Source organism: Dreissena polymorpha, chromosome 5, assembly GCF_020536995.1.
Source record: "Dreissena polymorpha isolate Duluth1 chromosome 5, UMN_Dpol_1.0, whole genome shotgun sequence".
Classification (NCBI taxonomy): domain Eukaryota; kingdom Metazoa; phylum Mollusca; class Bivalvia; order Myida; family Dreissenidae; genus Dreissena; species Dreissena polymorpha.
Window position 1 is genome coordinate 96,298,820 of NC_068359.1, and position 13,249 is coordinate 96,312,068.

At 36.4% G+C, this 13,249-nt stretch overlaps 1 protein-coding gene across 31 annotated transcripts in view; it reads left to right on the top strand.

The window, feature by feature from the left end:
- Nucleotides 1-13,249, top strand: part of LOC127881542 (uncharacterized) — a 533,182-nt gene that overhangs the window by 90,600 nt on the left and 429,333 nt on the right. For 4 of the 31 annotated variants that reach the window (XM_052429490.1, XM_052429491.1, XM_052429489.1 and 1 more), the window contains exon 8: nt 9,249-9,588. The exons of 21 other annotated variants lie outside the window; for them this stretch is intronic. In XM_052429490.1, coding sequence (XP_052285450.1) covers nt 9,249-9,588 — 340 coding nt within the window. Of the gene's footprint in view, nt 1-177; nt 337-6,985; nt 7,010-7,067; nt 7,181-9,248; nt 9,589-13,249 lie in introns of those variants that run through there. 6 more of the 31 variants (XM_052429482.1, XM_052429484.1, XM_052429483.1 and 3 more) reach the window with 4 other exon arrangements.

A 13,249-nucleotide genomic window follows, 5' to 3' on the forward strand; every position in this document is an offset into this window, starting at 1 on the left:
CCCATGATGGCTTATGTTATACTGTCAAGCACTCGAATAGTCAAGCGCGTTGTCCTCTGACAGCTCTTGTTACAATCACCTGTCATTACTTCGACGCCGACAGTTCAGGTGTGTGTAGGTTTACCTCAATTCTTTGTCTCTTTGTCCTTAACATCACAGCGATCCTTTTCCCTTTAGGTCCGTCAAATAGGCCGAGATGTACGCCACACTGCCGACTGCAAGGTTTCAGATGCTGATCTGCAGAATTTCTTTCTGGCACTGACCACCCTACTTGCTGATCCAGTCCACTTATTGCAAGATACCTCAGCGATGGAAGCGCGCAGAAAACTCAGTGATGTACATTTATTGTGTTTGTCTCTATATAAAGACGTATGTAATATAAAGGATGCTTGAACAAAGCAATGGCCACAGGAATATGTGTACTACAATGATATTTTAAGTGACATGTAAATCTGTGTCATGTAAGAATAGTTATTCGTATTTTAGCCTGATGCTGAAAGGTTTTAAGTACGGAATGAAACTAAAAAACGATTTTAGTGGGACGGATATACACTAATTTGATAACAGAATAGAAGAAAGTCCAGATAATGAAATTCTGCAGATTTCTTATTTGAAAATATTATTATATCATACAGTTTATGAAAAATGGTCTGTATTTATACCCCCAGAAACGAAGTTTAGGGAGGTATATAGGAGTGAACTTGTCTGTCTGTCTGTCTCTCGGTCGGTCGGTTCGTATATAGTGTCCGCTCTCTAAAACTGTTTTCATCTGATCTTCACCAAACTTGGTCAGATGTTGTATCTAGATGATGTCTATGTCAAGTTCGAATATGGGTCATGCCGGGTCAAAAACTAGTTATTATTTATTGCATAGGTGTTTGGTTTTGTCATTAGAAAATTTCGCTGGAAATCTTTTTAATTAAAATATAAACAGTAAACACTGCTTTAATGAATATCACTGGAAATAAAATCAAAATCGTTGATTAAACTAGAAACAATAAACTGGACCGACAAGGCAAATCTCATTGTCATCACATCTCAATATAATCAAGCACATTTGCAACTTTGAAATATTCTATTCGTTGGGCCAAATATATTGAAAATCGCATTAATCGCATTAATGAACGGAGATTTTAAAATCATTTTATAGCATGACAATAAATATTAAGTAGAATAAATTACAGGTTTTATTAAAACGGACGCATAAATTGATTTAATAAATGTCAATTTGGGAATTGTGCATATGTTTTTTTCTGCCCTGCAAACTGTTTGGTCTGTTGTATAAAATATACAAACACAGATCATATAATAATGGACTTTGATATCACCATAATCCGAAACTGTGTTAAAGTCTACAAATGCAAATACTGTGTGTAGTTGCAGAATGATCGTCTTTCACTGGACGACTTGAGCAAGTTGTTGAAAGAAGCCAATCAGACCCTCACACAAGCAAAAGAAGTTGGAGAACGTTTTTCCAAAGAGGCTGAAAGGACTCTTAAAGAAGGTCTGAATACCTTAGAGGCTACAATACAGTCTGGAAAAGAACGGATTGAAAACCAGACACAGGCCGGAGAAAAACGGATTGAAATTAAGACACAAGAAAGCATCAACCTCATAAATCGAGCAGCGAATGAAAAGGGGCAAGACGAATACAAGCGAGGGGTAGCAGGTTTGTAAACAAGTTTTATTTAACAAAATGTATATGATCTTTCGTTGTAAGATATTTGCACCATACAAAAAGCATCAACTACCAAGCAGACAAATCCGTTCAACTGCTAAAGAAGCATTATGCGTTATGTTGATAACACACACAAGCCTAAGAGAAGTATCCTTCTATTAAATCGAATAATCCGTTATACTGACATAGACATCCAAGTGCTGTATCAGGCTTATCTTTTAATTGGCAAAAACACTACACTAGTGTGTTGGTCATATCCGTTATACTGGCACATACATCATACAGACGTGTCAGTCATATCCATTATACTGGCACATACATCATACAGACGTGTCAGTCATATCCGTTGTACTGGCATATTCACTGTACTACACATGTAGTAAACACCACTTGTACTGACAGACACCATACTTATATTTGGTACACATCAGTTTGACTGACCCAGATATTTTTCTGTAGTTTATGACAGGTTTATCATACTCTGTTGTCGGTTATCATGCTTCGGTGTCGGACACAACACTAATACTGATACGGATACCAAACTGCCGCTCCAGAGTCAGCCGATGTACTGAGAATGACACACTCTTTATAATGATAGATCCACCATATTGCCATGCCTATCTTAATTGTTAAACTGACACAGATACCCAAATGAAGTAAATGTTTTATAGATCAATTTAAATGAAGCAGATACCTCACTGTCAGAAACATATGTTAAAACTTGTAGGGATGCAAGAGGTTAACCGGTTAAACTACCGAAACGACCAGTTAACCGGTTATATTTTCGGGAAAAGGTTAAGCTGGCAAAATATTTGATTACAATTTTTTCATGGAATAAATCGTACGATTTTAGTTTTGCGCGTGACATACAGTACTGTCAACTTGCGCTGGCTACTAGTTAGAACAACATGCCGCTCCATCGACGGTAATATATAACGCGTCAACAATCAAAGAAATAAAGCAATAAATGAATACCTTTGTGATAACAATAGTGTACGTTATGATGACTAACACTATTGTTTGTTTTACTCGCGAAAATTTAAATAGCGAACTGCGGGGAGTCGGAGCAATTAGCGAATACGTTATTGACACGTTTATTGAACTCGCGATAAAAAACAGTTGAGACATTGGACGGTGTCGTGAATTTCTCGTAGTAGAGATTAATTGTGTTGAATAGTGTGGATCTTAGTCAAATCTATCATTCTGATGAATTGTTTGAGATTCTAATTATTTGGCGATAAAATAGATGTTTCCATAATATGTGTGTTAAGAAACAAATAATTACTGTTAATGTATGTTTTGATCCGTTATTAGATGATAATATTTATGTTTGACTGAAATTGTGTATTAATTGAAATTATTCATAATGAGGTGCAAAACGGTGTATAGGAGGTGCAAAACAATAGTTTATCCTGTGACATGTATTCATGTGATGCACGAGAATTATATGAGTCGCGCGCAGCACATGACTGTATTGTTTTGTATACTGGGTTTTGTACTTCATTGATTTCGCTTGTATTAATTGGAATCACGGGAAAACAAGATGTTAAAAAAACGGTGAAAAGTTTGTTGGTGTGTCGTATAAAAATGAATATTATCCTGTGTGGCAAAGGGAAGCGCCGCCACAGACGGCTTATTTTGGTGTTTTGTTAACCAATATCCAACACTGATTGCTCGCGAAAATTGTCGTGTTAATAATTAGCAATTTTATCAAGAATTGCATTTGAGTTAAAATTTTGTCGAGTTAACGTCGTTTTTGTTTATCAGAAATTAATATAATTATTATAATTTACGTCCAACGATTCAACCATTACCGTCCGATGCAAGTGTTATTTTAGAAAGCAAATTATTCACTAATTAAATGATTAAACATCAATTCAAAATATTTTAAAAATTAAACCGTGAAGTTTAGTATTTGTGTAATTGCTGAAAATTTGCGCGCTATGGTACGTTAACAAACATACGTAACTATCGGTATTTGCGATCATAATACATTGCTACTTCGCTATTTAATAAATGTACTGATTACAATATTTAACTTACATTTCGTTTAAAATTATTTTAATTTGCATTCGTGTCCTTCATTTAACCCACTTTTTTTAATTGTATAATGAACATCAAACGACAAAACTACAGACGCTAAAATGCAAACAACAAAATATGCAACAATCGAATAAGAAGAGATGCGGATCATTGAACACACATGACCCACTTTACGTCGAATTTAAAGGGCAAACACTTGTCTATATTTAGCCAATTTGAGTTTCAAAATTAAAACAGAATAAACAAAGGAACACACCATTTTTGTGAGCGATACGACGCGAACGTAATATAAGCGGCCCAACCAAAAAAAACAGTTAATACCACGTGTAAATGAACATTGTGTAGTTCTAAAAAATTTAATCCTTTGCATTTACGAAGGAAAAATAAATCAAATATATAGCATACATTAACAAAATTGCTAAAATAAAATGTATAATACAGTTTGTTTCGAAACTGGCATGTTATCAACGAAAGCGATTTCAAATTTGAAATTTCTTTTATTTCTAACGAGCGGTTCGAGCGGTATGACATTTTTGACGTTCTCTTAATCATTTTAACTACGTATACGCTGTTTCGGTTAACCGGTTAATAAACGGTTACGAAAAAAGGTTAACCGGTTAATGATTTTTGTAACCTCTTGCATCATGCTGCAAGTATCCGTTATACTCATTAAGACATCATATTGCCGTGTCGGACATGCATGTTATTATGGAATAGACATTATTTTCGGTGTAAAACACATGTTTTACTAACAAACAAACCATTTTGCCGTGTCATTTTACTGACACAGACACGGTATTGTCGTGAATGAAGAATACGTTTACTGACACGCGTTCACTTTGCATGTTAGCGTTTCCGAATGGCGATAATATTTGTTATATGATACAAATTGTATACCCCAACCCAACAGTTTTCTGAGGTACATGTACATTTGTCTTTTTCCGTTCGTCATTTTTTTCTGTCGGAATTTATTATCGCGCAAACCACAAAACAAAAGCAGATTTGCTTGCACTTTTAACGATATTAAAATTGTGAATGCTTATATCGAGCGTTATAGCGAAGCTTCTTTGAAAACATAAAAAAAATGCACTCAAACGTATGAACTTGGGTTTGTAAACCACCTGCATGCAACTAGAGATGGGTCACTTGGATTCACGCTGTATCTGTCTGTAAGATAGCCAATCTGTCCTTTATAACGTATGTCTGTCTATTTTAAAAGTACCATGGAAGAGCATTGTCATTAAGTTGATCTCCTTTGATAATCGATTGCCTTTAAGATATACCATGCGGCCGAAATATAAGTGCTTTTCATGGGTATTTCTGCGAAAAATAACACGTATACAAATAATCCATAATAACCATGTTCTTGAATATATTCATCTGGTAACATTTTTACGCGGCTAAGATCGTTTTGAATATAAAATAAAAAGCGCAGAATACATTTTCGATGCACACTTTCTGTCGGGTTCGAAATCAATGATGGAAAAAAAATGTGTATTACATATAAGAAATGTACACTCAATCTGTAGGGATCATGCTCAATGAGGTAATGCATGTGAAATAACTTTATATAGACTTATGTACTAGTTACTTTATTAGCACGCAAGCGATAACTATATTCGGGTAACCGAAGAAGTATTTACTAAATATTTATAAAAGCAAACAAGTTAATTTAACAATCGTAATGAAATGTTGTATTTGAAAACACAATATCGTATTATTCACTGATATGCACTTTTGACGCCGTGTTGTTGTTTGATTTTTTTTTCTAAAAACTTGTATCTGTTTTTTATGCCCCCCCCCCCTTCGAAGATGAGGGGTTATATTGTTTTGCACATGTCGGTCCGTCCACCAGATGGTTTCCGGATGTATACTCAAGAACGCTTAGGCCTAAGATAATGAAACTTCATAGGTACATTGATCATGACTCGCAGATGACCCCTATTGATTTTCAGGTCATTAGGTCAAAGGTCAAGGTCACGGTGACCCGAAATAGTTAAATGGTTTCCGGATGATAACTCGAGAACGCTTATGCCTAGGATCATGAAACTTCATAGGTACATTGATCATGACTTAAAGATGACCTCTATCTATTTTCAGGTCATTAAATCAAAGGTCAAGGTCACGGTGACCCGAAATAGAAAATGGTTTCCGGATGATCACTAAAAAAACGCTTATGCCTAGGTCCATGAAACTTAATAGGTACATTGATTATGATTCGCAGATGACCCCTTTCGATTTTCAGGTCACTAGATCAAAGGTCAAGGTCACGGTGACCGGAAATAGTAAAATGGTTTCCGGATGATTACTCAAGAACGCTTATGCCTAGGATCATGAAACTGCATAGGAACATTGATCATGACTCGCAGATGACCCCTATTGATTATCAGGTCACTAGGTCAAAGGTCAATGTCACGGTGACCTGAAATAGTAAAATGGTATCTGGATGATAACTCAAGAACGCTTATGCCTAGGATTATGAAACTAGATAGGTACATTGATCATGACTCGCAGATAACCCCTTTCGATTTTCAGGTCACTAGGTCAAGGGTCAAGGTCACGATGACTCGAAATAGTAAAATGGTTTCCGGATGATAATTCAAGAACGCTTATGCCTAGGACCATGAAACTTCATAGGTACATTGATCATGACTCGCAGATGACCCCTTTTGATTTTCAGGATACTGGGTCAAAGGTCAATGTCACAGTGACCTGAAATAGTAAAATGGTTTCCGGATGATTACTCAAGAACGCTTATGCCTACGATCATGAAACTTCATAGGTATATTGATCATGACTGGCAGATGATCCCTATTGATTTTCAGGTCACTAGGTCAAAAGTCAAGGTCACGATGACTTCACTTAAAATGTTTCTGGATGAAAACTCAAGAACGCTTACGTCTAGGATCATCAATATAGGTACATGGATCATGACTTGCAGATGACCCCTATTGACACTCAGGTCACTAGTTCAAAGGTCAAGGTCACGTTGACGTGACACAGTAAAATAGTTGCCGGATGATAACTCAAGAACGCTTACTCCTAGGATCATGAAACTTCATAGGTACATTGATCATGACTCGCAGATGACCCCTATTGATTGTCAGGTCACTAGGTCAAAGGTCAAGGTCACCAAAAAGCGTAATCACACAATGGATGCCACTACAACTGATAGCTGATATGGGGGTATGCATGTTTTACAAACATCTCCTGTTTCATATAGAAAAAAGCAGGTAATGCATTTTTATGAAAATCTAATTTCAGATCTTCTCAAGCGATTGGTAAACCATTACCGTGATACCGTTAGCTACATGTCTCTGTCTACTTTGGATCCTAGTCTCGATAAGAACATACAAGACGTTTATGCCACTCCAAAAATACACAAAATTAAGATAGAGAATGATGGGAGACGCACACAACAAGAACAAATATTATCATACAGAGATTGCTTTTATAGAGGTGATCATTTATCTAGACGTACATATTTACAAGGCGAGCCAGGCAGCGGCAAGACAAGTTTTGCTGCCAAGTTAGTGGATGATTGGTGTAACGTGCATGAGCCCTTGATGGAATCTACAAAAGAACAAACGGCGTTTGATGATGTTGATGCCCTTCATAAATTCAAGTTTCTCTTCTTCATTTCGTTGCGCGATTCGAGAGAACAGACACATGTAACACATATGATACAAACTCAGCTCATCTACAAAATCTACGCGGCGGACGAATGGGAGAATGCGAGTAATCTGGTCTTAAAAATAATGAGAGATATGATGTATCTCGTCGTTCAAGACGGTCTGGATGAGTGATCTGGTGAAGAAGCTTTGCCAAGTATGGATGGAATTTCTAAGGATCATTGCATTGTGCTCACAACTTCTCGACCATGGAAACTCGCGGACGAACGTATCAAGAATTCACAAATAGACATATTGTTGGAAGTTTACGGAATAAATGATTCCAAGGGATTCAGTGAAAGGATACTACGACAACTTATTGGTGAAACAAAGGATCTTAACGAAACTGTGGAGCAGTTTGAGGAATTTCTGGAGAGTCGTGACCTTGATTCGATATCATCTTCGCCTATGCTGCACACGCTTGTCCTATGTACCTGGGTAGATGGTATGGCTGAGAGTCTCACCGGATTATCAGCTTGTGAGTTGTACACCACCCTGCTTGAAAATTTATGTAAAAAAGCTAACCCACAAATGAGTTATTTCGATCAACACCACCAATCACCAGTAAACTGCTTTTTTCGCACAAAGTATGTAAAACCAAACATAGAACATATAGATGCCATAGCCAAAGCTGCGTTCTCATTTTTGTTTTCAAGTGAAAAAGAACAATCACTAGTATTCAGCGATATTAAACTTTCGGTTCATGTGTCAGAAAGTACAAAGCAGTTCGCACTAGAATCAGGATTAATATCCAAAAGAAAAAGTAAGAAATGTTATGATAATACAAGCTCTTTTTTCCACAAGACTGTTCAAGAGTTCTTTGCTGCTCTTCACATCTCCAACAATACAGACGTGATTGATAACGTTATTTGCGAATATCTCAAAAGTAAAAGATATTCTTATCTGGATATTTCTCAAGTTCTCATTTTTCTTTGTGGCTTCAACATCTTGGCAGCTAATAAACTATCTGCACTGATGCATCAGGTCGAAGATGCTCGTCATGGGTTTGATCACTCTGTTTTTCAATGGGTCATCCTCTCAGGTTATAGGGAGGCTGTGGCAAACAAGAACACTCCAATAGACCTACATCTGAGTCACTTTGACTTTTGGCGTGATAATGCTGAAGATTTTATCAACATCTTTGCACTGAACACTCCACGGGCTCGATCTTTACATGTTTGCGAATTTATGAACAGACATGTTACAATACGTTCACAAGATGCGTCGTCTTCTCTTTGTCAGGGACCTGGAACCGTTTCATTAGCTGCATGTGATTATGCCGACCTCTCTACAAGAGCGAAGCAGAAAGAATTCAGATCGTCTGCATCTTGTTTGGAATTGGACTTCTCAGCGTGTCACAACCTGGAGCGGTTGGTGCTCACTGGTGATGCAACCGTGCAACCGAACGCACTTACGAGCTTGAAGAAGTTGAAATATCTAACAATGAATATGGATTGTAAATGCGAAGCACTTGACATGTCACATTATGAACATATAGAATCAATAATTCTCGGAAAAGGAGTAACTTTACTACCACATTCTATTACTCATTTTAAGTATCTGAAATGTATTAAAATATTCACAGCTTATAAAGAACTAGATGTGTCAATGTTTGTAAACTTAAATTCGATAACAATCAGCAAAAAAGTGGAAGTGTTACAGAAGCCACTTCTCATTAATAACAATCAAAAACTTAACTCTATTGGTTTGCATGAATTTGATTTCAACAGTGACAAGAAAGACATTCACACATGGTGTCTACTAAACGGTGCTGATCCAGCACTGTGTGCAGACTATACTCCAGTACTGCCCTCCATAAAACAAATTAAACTGTCTGATGTAACGTGTTCCTCCACCTGGCTACGCAGTCTGCTCACCACACTGTTTACACTCGATCATAGTGTGGAGTGTAGTATGGTACTCTGTTACATAACTTCACTCAAAGTCAGCAAGTCACCTTCTACAGACGCAAGTATAACAACGGATTTAAACAATACGTGTACATTCAATGTCACTCGAGATAGCCCTGGTCTATGGGAGACTCTGCTCGGTCTGAATGTCAAGAATCTGAGTATTTCGGGTCTGGGTTATTATACTTCGGAATTGAAAATTAATCATGTATCGTCATTGTCACGGTCATTAGCAACCCTCTCACAGCTGGAAACGCTTAGAATGCATTTAATTGCATATATCGACCTACAGCTTCCTCTGTCATTGGATCATGTGACTGTCTGTTTTGATACATTGCATCCATCAGAACTTCGCCAGCTGGTGAACAAGCTGTCTGCACGGACTCGCTCACTTAAGTGTATAGTGGAATTCGTTTGTGGTAATTTCAAGGACACAAATATGAGACATATAATTCCACCAGAGGAATACATACCCATCTAACAAGAACTCGAAACGTTGCAGCATGTTGATGTGGAACGATTTCGAATCTATGACATGTCACCTTCCACCTATCAATGGTCTGCACGTGACAGTGTTGTTGAAGGTGATCTTGTTGATGAGATTGTTGATAATGAATTTTGTAAAGACTTTTTTAAACGACTTTATTACATGACCCACAAGAGTAAGATTGTCGGCCTCAGTCGCATATCAATGCGACTTAAGAATAAGATCCAACCTTGGCGTAGTTAAGTGTTACATGTGGCAAGACATAAATATTTACATGTTCTTGTGTAAGTGATACATGTGCAAGACAATAATATTTACATGTTCATTGTGCAAATTGTAATCATATTTTTTTAAGTTTGGTTTTTAATATCTGATGCAAATAAAATGATTTCAAATGTTTTAAATGTTTGCTGTGTCTCTAACGATGATTTTCTGAGATTGATAATACTAATAAGAACAGAAGAATACTGATGGCAAATGATGAATAAGTTTGTGCAAATGATATGGCAACAATAACGAATATGGCAACAGTGACAATATTGCTGTTGTTGAAGCTGCTGCATGTGATGGTGATAATGTTTATTATGATAATACTGACGCAAATGTGTTTTGTATTATGATGATAATGAATAAAGCTAATGATTGCCTGTATGCCTTGTAAACCTCAATCTGATACCATCCTTATGTCTGGTAAGTCTGGCCCAACTGCTCTTGGCCATCGATTAAGTACGTATTAAGTAAGCATCCGTCTGTCACCGCTTCCTGTTCCCAAACCACCACCGTTGTCCACCATTCTGTAGCTGTCATCACAAGCGTTACTTATGCTTTGCAAACCAAAGGTATCGAACATATGTTAACTTATCCTTAACCAAACTAAAATACAGTGATAAAGAGAAGGAACTAGTATTTTGTTTGATTAATGGTTCCAATGTACTCTGTCAACGCCCACTAAAACTTTTTCAAAACCTTTCAAAACATAGCACACGCCAACTACTGGTGCTAACTTTATTTGTTAAGCATTAACTATTATTATATCCGTTTTGAATCCGTATAGTTGCAACAATAATTATTAAATGCTTAGTAATTTTGTTTTAATTCTATGAAAGTATTATTGCTATCATCATTTTGTCAATAATAACAAATCACAAGAAAATACGTGTTGTTTGCTGTACGTGCAAAGTTGAATTTAATCAAGTGATTAACATAGTGTTGAAAACTTCAATTTATGTTAACCAATTGCTAGCATCTAATTTGATTGCAATTTTGAGTATCTTTGGGAAACAAAACAAAATCCTACATTTAAGGAATGTGTTTTCTAGATATTGGGACACCAGCTATCACCAGCAGTTGTCACTTAATGGACCTCTTTCTGTGAACACTGGGCTAATTGTGTGTGCGCAAAGTGTAGTCCCAGGTAAGCATGTGCAGTCCGCACAGGCTAATTAGGGACAACACGTTCTGCTTCTATGAAATTGTGTATGTCCCCGGATCGAATGATTGGGGGCATATTGTTTTTGGCCTGTCTGTCAGTCATTGTGTGTGTGTTTGTCCAAAAACTTTAACCTTGGTAATAACTTTTGCAATATTAAAGATAGCAACTGGATACTTGGCACGCATGTGTATCTCATGGAGCTGCGCATTTTGAGTGGTGAAAGGTCAAGGTCATCCATCAAGGTCAAATATATTGCTTCAAAGCGGTGCAGTAGGGGGCATTGTGTTTCACAAACACAGCTCTTTTTCGTTTGAAGAAAGTCTTTATTCTTATAATGCATCAATTTCTATTTAAAACAAACACACATATTCATATTTGTTTCTACCGTCCTCAGTTTTTTCCTCTTAATAATGATTAAAACAGGGTAAAAAATGCAGGAATTCTAATTAATTTGTACGACCCTAAATTCGTATGTATGTATGGGTACGTCACAATTTTCGTTACTCTTACTATACAAAAGTCTACGTAAGATTCGTCAAATATTCTTAATAATGTGTAAGACTTTAATCTCTATATGTCTATAACAGTAAACTATGTATAATAATCAAACGGTCTTATTTATTTAAACATTTATAATTTACGGACAATTTACACAAAGAACAAATCCATGCAAAATTTTACTTTTTTGTACTGGAAAGATTGCTCAGTACATAATGTTTTATTTGATTACACCTTAAAATCTACATTTCTTCAAAACAATGCTTTACAATTGCAGTGCCATGACGTCTTTTTACTTCTTCTTCTAACTTGTAAGTTTTGTTTTGCCTGTTATAATACCCTTCCTGATAATAAATGATGATACCATTTAATTTAATGATTAATCATTGTTCATGCTGTTGCTATTCTTAGCTCATGATCGTCTGTGTGGTCCGATTCTGTTTTCATTTTAAGGTAGAGCAACATGTCTGTGATTTATTTTCGAACCCCTAATATGTTAATTTATTATTCGACACGAGCGATACTACATTATTTAGAATACTTTTGTACAGAGTAATATCCCTTAATTGACATATTTACATCCCTACCTTACAGAGCTCAATCCCATGTTTTACATAGTAATATCGCGTATTAAACAGAGTTCTCTCCCCTGTTTTACAGGGCTATATCCTATTTTACAGAGTTCTTCCCCTTATTGTTAAGATAGTTATTTGAGGCTCGATGCATATTTAGGTTTATACTTCAGCAGTCGGTTCCTTTATATACGTTCCATTTAAACAAATAATTTCCAGAAACAAAATTTGGTACTTAACATCGTTTATGTTCATTGAATGCTCAACGCTGATTCTTAATTAAAAAATAAAACTAACGAAGTTATTGCTCTTGCAGCATCTAAGTAATTGTTATGATCGTATTCAACTATCTAATAACTATGTTATAACTTATACATTAATATATTATAGTATCATGCCTAAAGCATAAATCATTGGACCAAGTATGTAAGCATCATATGGGATAGAAGAAAAGACAATTAAATATTGTATGCTGTGGAATCGAAAGGCTTCAATGCATTTCACTGAGAAGTAAAAATTGGGGTATCGATAAAACAATAGAAGTGGCAAATATGTTGAAGACACAAAAGAAACCATGAGAAGTTTATCACACTAAAGACCGAATAACCGTAAATTAGATATTACGTCAGTAGCGGTAATATTGCCGTCAGGGCTTGTCGGTCCATTATTAATTTGTTACCAAGAGCCGTTTAAATGTGAATGTCTATGAACTTCGAAATGTTTCTTCCAATTAAAGGTTTCAAGCGCGTTACCGCGGGCATACAAAGCCCAATAGGCTGAAATATGTTCTATTATATGCGAGCTTCAAACTGCGCAAACTTCAAGCGACGCCCGGCACATAGTTGCATACAGACAATATTACACATATAAGCCTCGCTATGTGAAAAGGGCGTTTAATGCATGTGCGTAAAGTGTCGTCCCAGATTAGCCTGTGCAGTCCGCACAGGCTAATCAGGGA